The following is a 19,597-nucleotide window of genomic DNA, read 5'->3' on the forward strand; positions in this document are numbered from 1 at the left end:
TGAAAGTCTTGATTTTACAGTACACCTTTCTAAACACACTTATCCATTGTTCCGCTCTGGCTTGGTTATTGGTATTGGAATAATTAGTGAAGATCTATATAGGATTAGACTGGATCAGCAACAGATCTAGCTAAACCCTTGATAAGAAGCCATTTTCTCATGCTCAACAATCTTTATTTATAATATGTCAAAAATTTGGTAGGGTTCCATTCTGCCCCCTCCTCTCCCAACAAGCAGCAGGACCGTGTGCAACCGGAAAGCTGTCAGTCATTTCATTTTTACAGGAGTAGAAGGAATGTGGGTCATTCTACAACTCAGTAACTTAATTTAAAAGAATATAACCCAGACATACAAGAAAAAGGATACAGTTCTAACAAGGAGGTCTTATCCTGCTGAATGTTTTACATTACACTCCTTGGGTTACTGGCCTGTCACAAACGAATTTCAGATGCAAACTGGAGAATGCCCAGCAAAGCAAGATGCATCTGTTGGTTCTGGTAATCCTGGTCCCACTGCAGTCAAAAAAAGAATAACAACTGATTTTCAGAAGTCTCCAGAAACATCTATAACTGCAGTTTAGAAGCTCCATACTTGAGCAAAATGAGCACCCAGTCCCTCAGTTACGTGCTGGACAAGGCATTAGATGTCTAAAACTACAGGCCTGGGAATGAAAATGCTGCTCTGAAATTAGCCTTTGTTGTTCCTAAGGAATTGCCAATACAAACCATGGCTGAATTTGTGCTTTAAAGGATGTGGTCGACCATTCCTGCCCAAATATTTTCAAAAAACAAGAATTCTGCATATAAAGTGCATTTTTCACATTAAGGATTTCAGTGCAGATGTATAACACAACCTTTAAAAGTCCTGAATGCTGTAAATACTAAAAATTGTTATAAAAATCAGAATTGTAGCCATGCCATACTACATAGGCCATCTTTCCTGTTATATACATAGACATGTAAATTATCACAAATAATAAAACTGCAGTTCTAAAGTGAGATCTGAAGTCAAAAGTTGTTCCAATTATGTGTAGTAGTGTTGTCAGTCTCCAGCCCTTCCATTCTGATTTATTTTAATCTCCCAGAGCAACAGCATTAACATCATCATGTTCCTTGCACTTTTCATTCTATCACTTTTGGTGTAACTATAAACCCCACCTCTGAGGTATCTAAACATCACTAAATCTGCTTCACAAATCAGATGGATGAAGAACTAAGTTAAACAACTTGCCTAAGACATAGAAAGAATCAGTACTTGAATTGTGAATAAAAACTACCTACTCTGACTCTTGAGTTAGGTAACATATTGTTTTCCCATTGCCAAATTCTGCTTTTATTTATACTGAGGTAAACTCAGAATAACTTGAAGCTGCAGTAGTTTATGTTAGATTGGAACTAGCACAGAGTGTCTCCCATTACCAGGCTGTTAATAAGAACTACTTTGGCAAACATAGATTTTTTTTTCCTGTGTCACTAGGAAATACTACACTACATTTTACGTGGTATTTGTTTGATCTGGAAAGCCAGGCAATTCAGTCCTTATCTCCAGTACATTAAACAAGCCTGCGATTTGAGGTGTCTAACAGTTCTGTGCATCCATATCTGTTTGTACTCAAGGAGTTACAGTAGGAACAGGGATGCTGATAAACCAAGAAAATCCCTTCTCCCTTAACCCTTACTTCTAATGCTATAAAAAATCCAGCATGGGTGGAATATGGGCAAAACCCCTGGAATCCTGCTGCTGTGTTGCAGATATACGGCAGCATCTCCCCATAGGAGGGTTCCCAGCTTTCTGAACTCACAATCCAAAGAAGGGAAAATGCCATCACTCAGAGGAATTGAGACAGTTACAAAACACAACAAAAAAATGTGGATGGGAGGAAAATCAGGCAGGGAAGTGGAAAGGCAGGGGAATGACATGCTGGTGTGAGGGAGATGCTGTGTAATTAGCCACTAGAGGGAACAAGAGTCATGCTCTTAATTAAGGTGCAGCTGCTTTTAGCAGGGGGGCTGAGGGTTGTCCTCGACTGGATAGGGAAGCTGGATGAGGGGTTTGAATCCTCTCCCTATAAACCTTGGATTGAGACAAAGCTTTTTTGCCCTTTGGCTGTGTTTCATTTTCCTCTTTCAGATCTCCATAGGCTTTGGAACAAGCCAGGAACAAGACTTGAAGAATTCATAGACCTTTCATATTTTATAGCTGCAATTAACTATTTTTTATTGTACCTAAAGCACCTGGTAAAAATGTTTAAACAAAAACGTGGGAGGAGAAGGGAGGAGACAAAGGGAGAAGATGAAAAACAAAATAAAATTGGTAAAAGAGGCAAAGCTGTATTTTTCAAACAGTGTACCCTTTCGGTTGGTTCTTTTAAAGGAGAAGGGAGGAAGATCACCTGCAGCTCATTGCAAACAGTGTGAGAAATGTGGAGTGATGCTCTGCTGGTATCATCAGACTGAGACAGTGGTTGGGAGGGATGGCAAGGACCTGCATCCCCCCTATTACCTGCTGACCTGTTCAACTGGGGCCACAGGAGAAAAATGAATGAGGCAAAAAGTAAAAGCCCCACTTGGGATACTTTTTCCCTGCTGCTGCTCAGGACACAGACCTATTCAACAGCATGGCAGGGACGGAATCGCAGACAAACAATCTTTTTATTACCATAAAAATGGCAAATAAGTAATAGTTACAGCCTGTAAACACAAGGCTCCAATTAAATAGAGTTCTAAGTGGCAAATGTAAATGCAAGCAGGATCCCACTCCTATTAGAGCCGGCTCAGCCTAAGGAGTATCAGATGTTACTTGGGCCTTAGAAGGCCTGAGACATAAACTATGTGTGTAAGAGAAAAAGAAGTCAAATGACTCATGACAGAGTTTGTTTTAATATAAATGACTTCTTCTGGCTCTTTGCTTTTAGAGACTTGCCATTTTCAGACCCTGCACAACTACCCCAGGCAGCTGGCTCCCTCAGCCTGTGCCCTTCATTTTGTGTATAAAATGCTGGCATTTACAAACTCATATTCCTCTGGCTGAGGGAGAGCAGTTTATTTTAGCTCTGTGATCAGTGCCATCATAAATCTCTCCTCTTCCAGTCCAAGAACACTGGCACAGCCCAGTCAGGGCTGGAAATGCGTGGATATGCTGTACCCACAAAGCAGAGGACATGCCAAAAGCCTTTACTGGAGTCTACAAGCCTTGAGAGTGGACCTGAGGTGAGGGAGCAGCAGAAACCATCCCTTCATCCTTGCTTTTTATTGTGAGAGGACAGGGGTAAGGGACTGAGATGAGGAAAGAGTTGGAAAAGAGAGAGAGAGAACAAAAGAAAAGGAAGAAAATGGAAAAAAGAGAAGAGAAGAGAAGAGAAGAGAAGAGAAGAGAAGAGAAGAGAAGAGAAGAGAAGAGAAGAGAAGAGAAGAGAAGAGAAGAGAAGAGAAGAGAAGAGAAGAGAAGAGAAGAGAAGAGAAGAGAAGAGAAGAGAAGAGAAGAGAAATCAACAGTTGATAAAAGAAGAAAAAAACAAATTATTAAACAAAAGAGAAGCACAGACAAGAGGGCAAGAATACAAGAGGAAAGAATAAACAACATCAGAGCAGGAGCAGGGAGAGGGAGATGGTGGAAATATCTGGGATTTAGTGCCAAAAGAGAAAAGCCAAATTTTCCTCCAACCTGTCTTCTTTCTTTTATTCTCTTTCCATGCCTGGTTCTCTTTTGGGATTAGTGGAACTTCCATGTCCAGCAAGCCCCAAATTTGGCATTTTGTGTCTTATGGCATATGTGCTGAATATCTACAGGAGCAAAGTTATACAGAGCAAATAAAAAAGTGGATCTTGCTTAGTCTCCCTTCCATGCAATGCAGGAATCATCCCTTAGATGGGACTATTGCAAAATTAAACAACCTTGCAACCACGACCAGTAAATAATGAGTAATGTGCTTGTGTATTCAAAGCTTTTATGCCAACCAGTCCAGGAACGTGCAGATAGCTCATCACGAAAAGACCCCATTTATCAGAAGGTTTTCATACAGCTTAGCCATTACTCACCTCCTACACCTAAAGTAAGTGCCAGCTCCCAACCTAGAGCCTAAGACATATCCCATTTATCTGCTGGAAGACATCCAAGCTGCTTCCCTCTGTCTAAAGATACAGGACTCGATGCCTGAATTTCTTCAAGTTAAAAGAAATGTGTCATTTCACAGCAACAGATACAAAGACACAAATCTGGGAAAATTAGGCAAAAATCAAGTCCTACCAGACATTTTGAAAGCAAAAGGAGTCTGACACAAGGGTACTAGACTCAGTAATATTTTGCTGAATGTATCCAAGATGCCTAAGTTGGTTCTGTGCTACCGGGCTGGGCAATGAAGGAAACTTCCAAATGTGACCATTACCATCATCCAACCCATGGCGTTGGGAGGGAGAGGTTGGGCTCAGGGGTAGAGCTCTCTCCACATATTCCTATCATGCAGAGACTCTCCAAAGGAAAAAATATTGATTAGAAGTTGGTTTACTTTCCAGACAGTTCTCCCTTGAGGGTCCCCTGTGCTTCCCAAGCTCCAAAAGCAGTGACATGGTAGGATCCAAGCACCTCGGTCTGCTTAGCAAGGAGCAGCACTGACACTTCACTGTACTCTGTTCCTTGCCCAAACAATGTGCTCCCACCAGAGCTTCCACACCCACACTCCTCCCAAGGACTTTCACCTGGAAAAGGACCATCAGGAGGCTGTGCAGAAGGCAGCAGGGGCTCACACAAACAGGCCCCACGTGGGTCACGATGTATTTATGTGCTGAGGGTTAGTAATGCCCAGGGGAATGCAGCCCCAGCAGTGCTACACATTGAGTACATGCCCTATAAATCATTCTTAAGATGACAACCCAGCTCACTTTTGCTGCTTATACACCTTTATAAGGCACAGAAAGAAAGGAGCACAGCAGTTCTCCTTATTTGTGTTCTCCCAGTGTTTTTCAACCCTCATCTGGAGGAATATCTCTGCACAAAAATTTGCAACTTAGGCTTTTCCGTGCCCACTTGGTGGTCAGCCTTTCTGCCTGTACTTCCCTCAGAGTGACAATTATGGTTTTGCTACTCATTACATGGACACTTGTCCCAATAAAAACAAAACAGAGTCATGAAGGAATTTCATATGGATTCTCTCTACATCTCATTGTCCAGTTTCAAGCTGTGCCTCAGAAATATTTACATAAAGGATGTGTGAAGAGTTGCTTCAAAACAAGAAAGAAGGGGCTGGGAATGGTTGCTGTATGTCTAATCTAAGAAACCAAGGAAACAAAAACATACAATGGAACAAAGAAAGAAAAATGAGAATTGGATTCCAATTCTGAGGAAAGCTAATATGCTAACAAAGCAACTGCCTTCTAATAAAACTAGTAAGCGTTATGGGATCTCTCCTTCACCATTTCAGATCCATGATTATATGAAAGGGAATAAAGGAAAATGTCTTTAATGTTAACCACAACAAAATTAAATGCATTGGAAACTCCTAGATGGTAAACAGTCTTATTTAACTGTACAGATAGGGTGAATTTTGAGGAACAGAACCCTCTAGACATCTTTAGGAGAAAGGACAACCTAGTATATGTAAAACATAAAACTTTTTCAAATATAGGGTGGAAAAAGCATGTTCTAATGGCTTGAGTTACTGGCATCAAATCCCACGACTCAGTGATCATAATGTCCTTCAGAAACTTTATTGTGAAGAACCCTCGAGCATTTCAGACAGTGCTGTGACTCCACACGCCTGTGCTTCACCACGGAACAGTCTGATCCCTGTGCTGACATTGCAAGAGTGCAAATCCCAGATGGAAAATTAATCTCACAATGTAGCCAGATTGAGTTTCCAATTCTCCAGTGCATAACTTGAAGGTTGTTCTGCTCAGCCACTGCAGAGATGAGGGCAGTGAGACTGTAACTCATTTGACACCCCAAACATCATTTAAGCAAGACACGCTCTGAAAAGGACCTTCTTGGCTACTGACAGTTACAAAGGATCCATGGTATCCTCCTTTGCACTCATCCTGCCTATAAAATATTGCTATCACGCTTTTCCCTGCTTAAATGGCCTGGACAGAAGGGGAGTCCAAGGTCCGAATGACTTCAGCCGTGTCTCTGAGTACGTGGGTAAGATCTGTCCTTAAAATAGAAAGGAGAAGGATCACAGCACATTTTAAAGAAAGTAACTATCTACTATAAAGACACATTTATGGTTTCCTCATATTTATGGTTTTCCTCAAGAAAAGACAAGGTCAACAAGCTGGAAAATCTGTAAGTTGTGATATTATTAAACTGCTACAAGCTTTTTCTTCTTGAAAAAAATATCAACTAATTGTACATCTCCTTAGACAAACTCCACTGTGGTCATTTCATGGTTTGTTACAAAAATACACAGAAGCAGAACCTGAACTATTCCAGGCAGCATTTTTTCTCCTGCTTGTCAGGTCTTGGGCTTACTGACAGATGAGAAGAATACCACTGGTTTACTAAGAGTCTCAACTTCTGCAGATTAACAAAACACTACATCTTATTCTTTGCCAACATCAGCTAATGTGAGTTTTTAAAAAGCTAAAAGGCATGACAATGTAAGTATTAATCCCACAGACAGAGCAATTATATTGACATACATGTGGTTGTTTCTAATACAGTAATTGGGGTGTGCCTGCAAGATCCAGAACTCAGGTGAAGTTCTGTGCCAACGCACAAAGCTGGCTACACCTTCAGCACAAAGACAGAGATTAAACAGATTTCTTTCGTCATGCTTCCCTCTGAGATGTCTTCATTACCTTTTAGTCCATCCTTGTAAATGTGGGAAATAGGCAGTAAAACCTTTATCACCACTCTCAGCCAGAATTAATAACCAGGTAAGTCACACGGATGTCCTGACACACAGAGCCCTGTCTCCTTCTGCCAATGCCCAAAGGAAAGGCCATGTTTGATTTCATTTTAATTAAACCACCTACTTTCAGAAAAATAATACAGCCCCATCTCTAAGCACTGGATTTCTGAGGTTGTTACCTCCTGTGTGTGAACAAATACTCAGCTAGTGTAAATGGGCAGTCCTGTTACACATCACACTGACCCACAGCAGCTGCCTTTCCTTGTCATGAAACAGTTACTGAGAAATTCCAAATCTGAACATTTGTGTACTGGATGACATTTAAAATTCAGACATGCTGGGTTTCCACAAAAGCACACCACTTAACAAAAGACACCACCTTTGCATCCTATTACACATCCACAACTTGTGGCATCCACAACTTGTTCCTGAAGATGTAATAACACAAACCAATTGCAAGAACTGTAATCACCTTTATCATTTCAAGATGTGTCATCTCCAGTGAATTGTGTCAGATTCCTGTTTGGGCTCTGATCCAGTAAAGTATTTCAGCACAGGGGCAGTCCTGCTTATCTTCAGCTGAGCTTCTTGCCTAAAGTCAGATGATGTACCTGAGTGCTTGACTGGATCAGGGCACTGGAGTAAACTGGTGTCACTCCTCTGAAATCCTGGAGCAATGCTGATTTACATTAACTGAGAATTCTGCATTAGGATTATGGACTAAGATCATCTGTCACTTCAGCAGCTATATGACCTGCTGTGACAAACTTTGACATTTTCTTAGACAAGTTTTTACCTGTAATAATTTCAAGTGATATAAACCGACCACAAATCATGTGCTGTGACAATGAACTAAACACTTACTGCACAGCATGTACTGATCTGATCATACATCAAGTGTATGACAACATATAGCACTAGACACTGCACTCCACCAAGAACATTTCACAGCAACAGAATTATTTCTCTCCACTCCAATATAAAAGGCAGCCAGCAGGATGATATCAAATGGTGGCAGCTCTGCTTCTCATAAAAGGGCCTTGGGGACTGCAAGGAGATTTGTGTATCTGCACTTCAGCAGCACAGCAATGTGGAAATGTTAAAGTTAGTAAAGCAAACAGACCTCAAATGAGAAGGGCAACAGATGTCAACCAGTATCACATGTCAGTAAACAGCAACAAGACAGAGGGTACTTTTCTAAGTACTTTTGTGGAAGCTGCAGCCACATCTCAGCTGTGTGATTCTAAGTGGTGGTGCTTGTATGTGTGATTTAACTCCCACCAAGAGAGACTCTCCAACCACATGGAAACACTGTCCACTGGAGTCAGCTGAACGAAAGTAGAAAGGTTTCTGTATATTTGTTGTGGTTTGAAAAGTGAAAAAAAAAATCACACTCTCAAACTGATTGAAAGCTCACTCTGTGCTTGCCAGAGACAAACCAGCATTTATATTTCTCAGCTTTAATACAGAAGGATCAACCGTAGGGCAAAAGAGTAGTTGTGATTCATCTGCTTTTTACCCTCACTGCAAAGACTTCTGACAGTAAAGCCAAAATATGCTAACTCAAAAGGCACTCTTTGTACCATAAACTCTAGGCCACAAAGAACTGGACAGTGGCCATGAAATCACTGCCTTTTCATTTTTCTCCCTCATCTATATTTCTCTAAAGATTTCTGGTAAGAAGACAGCTGACTCTATACAAAAGCCAGAGGCATTGCCAGTATCTTGGTGGTTTCATGCATGCCATACTGAATCAAACTTTATTACACAAGGAAAAAAAACCCACTTTCAATTAAGGGAAGACGTATTTCAGTGTCAAAACACCAAGGAAAGAGGTAAAGGGATGGAGTTCTGCTACTGCCGAGTCACTGCCTTGAGTCAGGCCTGGTGAACTGTAAATGTTCTCCACAGGCATCCAACATATTACACGGAAAACAGTTTGGTTCTCAAAATCACTTAGAAGAAGAGGCCTTACCAAACAACACACCACTTAGGAAAGCAAGAGCTTTTTGTTTTTTTTTTTTTTTAAGATTTTGTTTGGGTTTTGTTTTTTTCCTCAAGACCACTCCACTTTTGTCTCCACTAAACCTTGGACTCAAACTCTGCATTCCCAGATTTGGAGTTTTTGAAGAAAAGCAAGGGAAGATCACAGCACCTTAGGACACTCTTTGTGTACATTAATGTATAATGGCCAGTCTCTTCGCGAACGAAGAACCGGGGAAGGTCTTTCCACCTTCCAGCCTGCGCATTGGATTTTTTAGGTGAGACACAGCGTGCGCGGAACTGAGCCCACCCTTTAATCCTGAGGTTCATCTGCCGGGGCCAAGCACGCTTGGACGGTGGCAGTGAGGTCCTCAGGACGTAGATGGATTGCGACGTAGATGGATTGCCTTACGGGCTAACGAGCTCCATCTGCCCGGGGAGGGGCCCCGACCGGGAATCGAACCCGGATCTCTGCAGTGACAGTGCAGTGAATTTTCCCCTGGACCACCGGGGGCCTAAGAACAACCATCTCCTTCCTCTGCCTTTCATAACTCTTCTGATTAAGGAAAGAGGAGAAAAAACCCATCCCAACACGGCAGGAAGGCCTTTACTAAAAGGTGCATTAATTGGGGAAGGCAAGCCAACGAAATGATTAATTTGCTGTTCTCCTTCAATATTATGTTTACACAAGTTGATTACAGCACTTAATTACTAATTCACCCTGCTCAAAAACAAGAGTGCTTTAAATTTTTAATGAGATGAGGGAAGGCAACATTCCCTAACTCAACCGGGAGAAGTCATTTTATTTCCTCTTTTGATTTCCCAAGTTATTACCATTTCTAAGGAAACAACTATCCCCTCCCTGATCTTTTACTCGGTTCTTCCTTTTGAAAATATGGAAATCAACAAGAGGCTTGTAATAATTTCAATCCATGACCCGACAGGTAATGCTTTGGAAGAGGAATAGAGGATCAGATCATCAACTGAAGTACATCCATTGAAATAAATGGAAGAAAATTATGCCAGAAACTGCCTGATCCAGAAATGGAAATGGCCTAATCCCCTCCAGTTCTGTCAGCAGAAGTGCTGAATATGTCCCAGTACTATTTATGGGTGTTCTTATGAAATGCTGCCTATTCCCCATTGCCAGTTTGTCCATTACCAAGGTTGTGGACTAACTGTTGTGCCGAGGAACTTCTTTACATTCATAACAATCTGTAACATTTTAATTGTTAAAAGGCAAATAAGTTGCGTATCAGATGTTCTTCCTCGCTGATCTTTATAAAACCTCTGTTATCTCTGGGGTTTTTTGTTTGATTTTATGCTTTACCACCCAACAACATCCTGAGACAACTGAGAGGAGATGTCCACTAAATTAAGCAAAACCCTGCAGTGCACAAACAAAACTCTTCTGAGCTCCTTTAGTGGAGTTGTAAGTGAATCATTTCCCCTGCACCACCATAACTTCAACCCCCACCTGCAATATAGTCCAGAGTTATGGACACAGGAGCCAGTGATCCTGATCCACACAGCTCCTACTGCTGCTTCCAGGGATGCAGATCATGCCCAGGGGGTATTTCACCTGCTCAGCTGCTACTGCTGCTAAATAATTCAGCTAATCCACATTAGATAATTACCTAAAAGCTCTTTCTACAGAATCCAGCTCATTTTTAGACACCTCCAATCTGCTTGACAAAAATAATGAAAAAGCTTTTTCCCATCCTTTTGCAGAATATACCAGTAACTTGCACAACAACCAAAACTAACAAAAAAAAGGCTAAACCTCCCTTGAAAGTCAATTTGTACCTGAAAAATCTTGTCATCATGAGGACTCTAAATTCTGGCTGAATGTTTGACATCGAAAATTATTACAGAAAGCTGATTACAGAGAGGTACCAACAAAATGCATTTTAGAAAATCAGAGTTTCTTCTCTCCCATACTGGCCAGTAACAATGTCCCACATGAATTCAGAATATCCAAAATAAATCTGGTTATCTGGTTTCATACAGGTAATTTTATTAATTGTTTTAATACGCAATGAAGGAATAGTCAGGGGGCTGCAGGGTTTTATAAGGCAATAATCCCGTTCCCTCGTGAACAGCTTTGTCCCAAAGAGTGGGCTATTCAAAAAAAAAAGGGCTGGATAACTGCCAAGTCAAACAGCACCTTCTTCCCATTTTCAATTATGAACGAGTGAGGCAGAGTAACGAGGATATACTGGAAACTTTGACATTTATTTATTGAACATTTTCTCTGAGAGGGAACTGCTGGCTTGCTAAACCGGAAACTATATTTTTACTATAGAAACAATCCCATAGAAACCCAGGATCCTGCTGCTCAGCATGACAGGAATGGCCAGAACCAATAAACTGACCCATCCAAGCAGCAATGTGAGGGTTATTTCTTTCAATGCCACACATTTGAAAAATCCAAATCCCCAAAATAAGAGTCTGTATTTCAAAAACCTTTATGTCACAGGATTTTACACAGCACTGTCTGCTGGGACACAGCCAGCCTATGTTAGAGCTCATGGGTACCACAAAACCACTCACAGAAAAAGGGTGTAGCATTTGGACAAATTAAAAGATGAACCAAGATGAAATTCGGTTTATTTTCTCCATTTTCCAGAGTTTCTAGAAACTAAATAACGGAGAGATGAAATGGGGAAGATCTCACAACACTGCATGTTCTTTTTTCTTTTTGGATAGACCAATTGTTTTACCACAGAGGAGAAAAATGCAGGGAGAGTAAATGAAGAGGAAAATAGGGAAGTCAACGTTCTTTGAAGCAACAACATATGGTGACCAGGCCTGAGAGATGGAGGTTATAAATCTTCCCTTGATCAAATTACCTAAAGATGAAATTGCAGCTTCAAGGGGCTTGAACTTTTAAATCCACACTAGGAGCTTGCAAATTAACCTGAATTGTCACAAATTTTGCAAGGACCTTCATTTCCAGCGCTTCTTTGTACAGGCTCAGCATACTGAGAATGTTGGTAATACAGATGTGGTCAGCAGAAAGCATGAAAATCTTTACCCAAATCACTCAAAATATGAAGAAAAATATACGAAAATTAAGAATTAGAATAAAATGCTGCGTCCTGCGAACAGTTGCTGCTGTGGTATGGAAAGGGAAAAGAGATGGGAGGTATATCAGTGCTTGTTTCTTTGTGAGAATAAACTTATTTAGGGACATCAAAGGTAAAGCTCTTTAATGTTCCAGTCATTATAAGCAGGTCAGCTCATGGTATCATTTCATCCCCAAAGTTAAGCCCCACCACTGGGACTCGCTGTTTGTTCAGCAGCCAGTCCTTCAGTCAGCAGAGCATGGTAGAGCTGGACTAAGATTATCAGAAGTGATTTTGAGGGATCCTGGCTTTGGGTGCTACTTCCAAGCTGTCCCAAAAAGGCTTGAGTTTTAGAAAATGGAGAAGAGCCAACCCATAAAAACCAGAGAGCTTTTAAGCATTTTGATCTTGACATTGAGTGGAAATGTCCAAAAATCATTCTGAGAAATGTGACCAGTGAGTGGGAAAGCTACAGTAAAAAATCCCCTTCAAAAAACCATAGAAATAAGGAGAGAGATTATTGAAAAAACCCACAATTTTCTCCTTTACTATTAGACTGAGCCAACAAAGAGCTTTGGAAAGGACGGTAATTAAGCACAAACCATCTATTAGAGGAGAGGTAATAACCTCTATTATTTGCAAAGTCTACAATGATGCTGAATGTTTGCAACAGCACCTCTAAGAAAGGGTTGTTTTGGAACATGCGTTACAAAAATAAATGTAAGAGATGTTACTGAACTGCAGTGCTAGATATGCATTTACACTTTCCTGTCCCTAAAATAAATGTATTCAGTTTCTCATTCCTTTATCCCGTGTAGCTAAACTCTTTTAAAAATGTTTTTACATAATCCAACATATTGCAGTTACAAAGTCTGCAACATGGCTGGTTCAAAGGATTCAGTTTCACTGAAAAAGACATCTGAAGGAGTGTGTTATGAACACTGACATATTAAAGTATGTATAAAATATATGTATCTGTTCTGACACTATTGGATATGCTTCTGAAATATTTTTGTATATAAGGGCAAGGTTTAAAACTAAAAGTAAGTGAATACACCAAAATATATACAAAAACATCACAGAAAACTTCACAGCATCAGATTTTTCAAATGTTGATTAAAACAGACTGGATAAAATCAGTTTTGAGATGTTCAGTTATTGCATAGTAATTAAAAACATGGCAGACGTGGAACGAAATATGTATTTGAAGGCAAAAGATTAACAGAAGAGTGAGAAATAAAGTCCTGTCACCAAAGTTCCTACCGAACTTACATTTATCAAAACAAGTTCTTCTTACAAGCATTAGAACTATTACATACAGATATTATATATATATATATATATATTGCACTATATATTTGTTGCAAGGGGATTAATTTTAATGGAAAAATTCTTATGAAAGGAAACTGCTCTTCCTGCTAACCTACACAGCACTGTAGAATATTCCCATTTGGAGAAATGCCAAGCACAGCCCAGCTCCTCAGCTTATGTTGAGCTGTTTATTGATTCCAGTGGAACTGCATCAATTTAACAAGGTCAAGAAGCTGAACTCCCTATTCAGAAAATATATCCAGATAAGCTTTTGTGCAAAATTTCATCTACAAGTATCTGTGCCTGATGTTATAAAGCAAAATGTATGTAAAAGCACAAGGGACCATCCTGATAAATAAATTTGTCCAACTGAATGCAGTGTGTTGTTTAATGTCCTTGTGCAGCATGAAGAGAGGAGATGTCTCATACTAGTGGGATTGCCAGGTGGGAAAACAGGCACGATGTGGGGAATTCAGCCCCTTCCTCAGGTTTCTGTAAACCAGTGTTGTTTATATAAACACCGCTAAGTCATGCTTTGGTTGATCCACTGGAAATAAAAGCCTTACTGCTACTTTTGCAACTGCTAATGGATTGAGATAACATGAATAATCATGAAGTTCCATTCTCATTATTAACTCTGCATTCACTGTGGGCAAGACAAGAGCTATAGGTTTGTTATATTTTACTGCATAAATAGTGCTGTGCTGCTTCTTATGATTAACATTCCTCAATATGAAGGAAGGAAAGTGGGACAAATATAACTGAGATGAAAGCACGACCTTCCTGCAGGATCAGAGCCTTGCCAAATTCCCTGTTTTGTCTGTAAAATTACATGGCCCAGCTTCACAGACAGCAGCTTCCATGCCTGTCCCTACAGTGAAAAGGCAGATAAATCCTCAACACACCCAAATGTGGAGTTAAACAGAGGGAAAGGAGAAGGCAATGCTGGCTCTTGTCTGGCCGTGCAGAACAGAAGGTACAAACTCTTCCACTTGGGTTGAAGTCTGTGTGTGGTGCCAAAAGTCAAGGTGTAAAACATATTAAAATTAAAAAAAAAAAAAAAAAAAGTAAAATCAGGTATTTCATACCTGTATAGATGCAAAGTCCCCAGAAGCACAAGCTCCAAGAATAGCAGCACCCACCAAAACAGACTCCACCTCTCTGGACAGGACAACAGGCTTCCCTGCACAGGAAAGAGCCAGGTCTGTTAGACAGAACACAGCGGGACTGCACCAGCAGCACCATAAATAATTAAAGCAAAAAAGAAATCAAAAAGGGCTTGAAAACCATTATTCATGACTCCATTCAGAGCTACCTTCTGCTGTAGGTTAATGTAAATCACTCTGCTCTGTGGTTCCAGGCTCCAGGAAAAATGTAGGATTTAAATACAACTATTTCAGCAAATATTAATGCAGAACATAAAGCACACAAAAAACAACCCCCCCAGATCTTTTACACTGGCTATTTATCTCACAGGGCTTGGTATAAACCTGTTACCCGCACCCTCCAAACCCACGTGCCCATTAAAAGTTGACCTGGAGGGGAAAACAGGGCGGTGTCCTTTTTGTTTCTTTTGCAACAAACAAACAAAAGACTGTTTGTGTTTGGTTTTAAATATACAGCCAACAAAGCCAGGCTGGTTTTGCTGGAAGACATGAAAATATGAGTAGCAAACTTTCTCAAGCTATGTATGAAATAATAAGGGAAAACTTGCCTTCCAAATTATGCAAGATACTCAAAAACAAAATTAAAACACTGGAAAAACAAACAAACAATATATATTCTGAAGCAGAATTTAAACATATTGTTTCATCACCAGGGGTACTATCGTGAACATACTTTCCCTTTGGTTCACACAAAGTGTGAGTGTCTGAAATATGTTTCACCAGTGTAAAAACAGAAGGAAAAATACTAATAAATAAAAACTAGCCTGCTTCATTAATTCTCCTGAAACATCTAAACCAAGAGCATAAGTCTAAATACTTTTCTAGTTGCACTTCTGATGCTTATCCTCACTAAGCCGAAAAATGTAATATTCCTACAGTATTTGGCATGTGGCTAAACTTCCATTACTGAGATAATGTCATTGAGTGAATGATGATGCAAACACAGGGGTGGGAGGAGGGATTCCTTCTGAGAATAGTCTCCATGATATTACGCCCCAAAAAATGCTGCTCCTGAGACCCTGCTGGAAGATTAGAAGGAGCTGGAATTTGGAGGAAGACCTGAAGTAGCCATGAACAACTCCTAGAGAGGAAAAGGCAAATACACACTTTGCAAAACGAGGGATAAAATTATTAATATAAGCAGCAATTACTGACACAAAGTAAATTCTTCTTGCAACTTTGCCCTGTCACCTGAGCATTCCTCCAGTTCAGCTGGATCACAGCTCAGGACTTGGGTCAACCTGAAACAGCAAATCTAAAGCTCGGGCTCAAAGCTCCAGGGCTGTTTGTCAGGCGTCAGTGAGCAATTTTCAGCGTGCTCAAAAATTTACTGCCCATTTCCCGCATCATCAGAATGAATACGGAATTCTTACCAGGCAAACAAAAAGATCAAGATACTTTTTAAGTGGCCTGTGGAATTATCTATTGGATGTCTGCATGGCTGAGTCATGGGCATTTGCAGCTAACAATAATATATTCAGATTTTTTTCTTTTCGGGAAAGAATGGGGGATTGATCCTGGAATGTTAGTTATTTTATCTGATAGGCTCTAATGAGTTCAACATAACCAAGAGCATTTCAGTGAGATGAACTCTGACATCCCTTGTCAGTCACTGATTTTACAAATGGGGGAGAACTCCAGACTGCAAAAAGGCCTTTTTGTACTGAATTGTACTTGGCCATTAGTTACAGTCAAAGAACTTGTGATTACATTTTAATCAGAATACCTTTTCACAGATCTTTTCTTTTACACATCACAGACCAGCAGCACAACTCCACACGCAGCTGAAATTCACCTAAAACATCTGAGTTCTATGAGGAAAGGCACAGACCTGACAACATCGTTTTTTCACTTTGACTACAATGCATTTAGTGAATTTTAAGGTCAATAGGCTTTTTGCTTCTCCATTTCTGTTTTCCTCTCAGGTAAGGACATAAGGCACGTTTTCATCTTCCTTCCTGCATCAAGGTTATGAAGTGTGGTTTGATGTCAGGGCAAGTCAGATCTCCAGAAAAAATGCCCCAAATTTGAGCCCTAAACTTTATTCTTGACAGCTCAACTGGTCTTTATTTGAAATATACCCAAAACACACATCATTCAATGTTCCTCTGAAGTCCTTTACACTAAATTTTGTTATTTTTTCCACATTTTTTAAAGTATATTCAACTGACTCACAGGTGTGCTAAGATGTCCAACACACACAGGCTGAAGGGAGACCAAAAATACCACGTAGGCCTGACATTGCAGTGAAACACAGATCCAGGAGCTTCCTTCTACCCATCAGGAATTCCACAAAACCAAAGACAACACTCTGCAGGAGCAAGGGTGCAGAAATTGTCCCCTAAACCTTATGAGTGATACAGACATGGAAGCAATTCAGGAGAGAATTGTTCTGTACAAGGGATGCAATGCCCAGCAAGGGCAGGAAGTGTCACAACTCAAATAGGATGAAGCTCATAAAGTAACATTTCATTATATGCTTTTTCTGTACAAAGCAAGTCTTTATTTTTCCAAAGACAAGGTACTTAGACACCTAAAATAAAAGCAGTTTCCACTCCTTTCCCTGTACTTCCCCAAACTCACCAGTAATGTCAGCGTGCATCTGCACAAAGAGAGGGTTCTTGCTCAGCCCACCACACAGAAACAGCGTGTTGATATCATGTCCTGCAGCCTGCATCGTTTCCAAAATATGTCTTGTTCCTAACTTCAAAAAGGGAGAGAAAAACAAGCCAGATGAGCACAGGAGAACAGAACTATATGCAAAGACATATGGACTTCTATGTAAAGACATCCCTGCTGAAACTTTCTATTTACTTTGTGTAATAGCATCTGAAAATCCCTCTCAGTGAAGAGGTTTCAATTCTGAAGCCAAATAGCAAAACAGAACAAAAAAAGAACAGCAAATAAAACTCCCTATGTTTTCTGTCTTTTCAGCAAAAAAGAAAACCTGAAGAATTCTGTATTGGTTTAACTATTTCTCTTGGCCTTTGCCCTACACAAAATAAAATGTTCCGTTTCATGCCTGGATTAATTGAAACATCTGAAATGCAGGCGGATTTTAAACTTTTCATTTACAGTCTCAATTCTGAGAAACTCAAATTAGAACAACCAAAGCAAATGCTTTGCCATCTAAAAAAAAAAAAAAAAAAAAAAAAAAGCTTTTCTCCTTTTGTTTGCTTTGCTTGCCTCCAGCTCCTCACTGAAGACAACCTTCTCCCTATTTCCCTTTTTCAGGAGTATTTCACACTTCTTTGACAAACTATTTGACCAAAAAAACCTCCCAGATCTTTAAAATACCTTGGAAGTTAAGTTTGAAGCTCAGACTTGACAAAATGCCAAATTTAAGGCAAAATTTAGGGCTGATTCTTTGTAGGTAGATTCCTCACAAAACAACCTGGTCAGAGTTTTCATACACTAATGTTTTCTTTATGTCATGCTGCAAGTTCATTAAGATGTCTGCAGCTGCAATAAACTCCTCTTCAAATAAAAGCCACTGAAAATTGAACAAGCAGAGTTCCATCAGACGGAGACATCCACGATGAATGACCAGCACTTTTCTGGACAGGCCTTCAAATATATTTTGATTTTTAGGCAAGCAGTTAAGAGGAACTTGAGCAGCCACAACCCCAGCTGACTAAATCCATCGCTTCCCTATTGACACAGAGGGCTAATTTCCAAATCCACAATTTTAATTATGGAAAAATAAACGGCTCTAAAAGGAATCTGTCTGCTCAGAACGGGCCACAATTACACCCCTGATCGTGTTCTCAGCCGTCCAACTGTTGCATCGCATTTTGCAGTGAATGGTTAAAAGGAGATTCACTGCTTCTGAAATTCAAATTTATTAACAACTTCTCTCACAACATACACACGTCAAAGACCCTGAGAAAGAACACGCTGTGAAAATTATTTTGTGTTTACCTGCCTGGAAAATTGTATTCACACAGCAATTTAAATTAAAGCCAGACTTATTTCACCGTGGGTGGGGGGGGAACTAATTTAATCCTGGATTGGAGAAAATGCAAATTGAGGGGCTTCAAATGCAAATTTTATATAAAAAGAAAAAAGCGTCTCCTGCTGAAAAGAAAACTAGAGATTAACATTCTGTGGGCAGGCCTACACTTTGTACAAGATTTTTACTTGGGTTGAAAGTTTATCTTGCACCCATTGAAGGCAGCTAATGGTGCAGGATTACTACAACTGTTTCCTTCAATAAAGTGAAGCTAAAATTGGGAGTGAAGGAGCATGGGAGGAAAATTAAATTTCCTAGGTGTCACACTGGCAATTAGGAAATATATCAAGTCAAACCCAATGTTCTCTGTCTACTTTTTAGTTACTGTTTCAATATTGCTTCAGGAAAAACTAATTTCCCTGAACTTACAATGAAAAGAAAACCATGGGACAGCTTTTTTACATTAAATCAGCCCAATCGGGTATCAAAAAGGTATACAGCTGCTGAATTTAGTTTTAAACGCAGTATTTGTGTTCTACAATAAAATCTGAGCTGTATCATACAATGAGATAATAGGTGACTTTCCCAGGATTTCCAGCAGAGAAGGTTTCCACTTCGTTAGCAGCATATAATCAGGGAGCACCTGTTCCAGACTGGGAAGTTCCTTTCAGGGGCAGTATCAGTCCCTGGCATTGTTCAACCTCTCCTAGGCATTCCTGTTTCAATGGTGGGATTATGCTGAAGCATCAGGTATAACCAAGCTATTTTCCTCTCAAAGAGGCTCAAAACTCACAACAATGAATTCCAGGCTGGGGTTAAGTTCCTCTTATTTGCTGAAGAGGGAGGGTTAACACATAAGATGGACAATTCCCAGTAAATTCACAGCAGCCGCCCACCCTCTCCATCCCAGATGGCTGACCCAGCCTAGCAAAGTTGTTGTTAAACCAGGAGAGGAGTTTGGAAGTTTTCCAGCTGAAGAGAGTTTTGTCAGGAAAACTCCCCAGTTCATCAAACTGTTAATGTTTTGCAAAAAAATGCCTCAAGTTCAGCAAACTTAAAAAAAAAAATTAAAAATCACAGAAAGGATGTCAAAGGAATGTGGATTTTGGTCACCAAAAGGCCCCACAGAAAATACCCTGTGCCAGGTTTTCCAAACAACTTCTATGACCCAGGTTTTTGCTTCAGAACAGAACTTCTTGCGAACTGGAAATCCTGGGTTCGAGAGAAAATCAGGGCAGAAAGAAAAGTATTCCAATAAAATTCCCCATTTGAG

The 19,597-nt window shown here is 40.1% G+C and overlaps 1 protein-coding gene across 8 annotated transcripts in view; it reads right to left on the bottom strand.

Moving 5' to 3' along the window:
• FGGY (FGGY carbohydrate kinase domain containing) overlaps positions 1-19,597 on the bottom strand; it is a 148,109-nt gene that overhangs the window by 27,834 nt on the left and 100,678 nt on the right. For 7 of the 8 annotated variants that reach the window (XR_003570671.1, XM_027879032.1, XM_027879030.1 and 4 more), the window contains 2 exons: positions 16,956-17,076; positions 14,295-14,389 (listed from right to left, as the gene is read on the bottom strand). Coding sequence is in view for 7 of the 8 variants with exons in the window: in XM_027879032.1 (XP_027734833.1) it covers positions 14,295-14,389; positions 16,956-17,076 (216 nt within the window). In the remaining variant the exon portion in view is untranslated. Of the gene's footprint in view, positions 1-14,294; positions 14,390-16,955; positions 17,077-19,597 lie in introns of those variants that run through there. The other variant, XM_027879036.1, reaches the window with a different exon arrangement.

The sequence above is a fragment of the Empidonax traillii genome, unplaced genomic scaffold, assembly GCF_003031625.1.
Source record: "Empidonax traillii isolate 1590-97213 ecotype Southwest subspecies unplaced genomic scaffold, ASM303162v1 scaffold50:size1795014, whole genome shotgun sequence".
NCBI classification, from domain to species: Eukaryota; Metazoa; Chordata; class Aves; order Passeriformes; family Tyrannidae; genus Empidonax; species Empidonax traillii.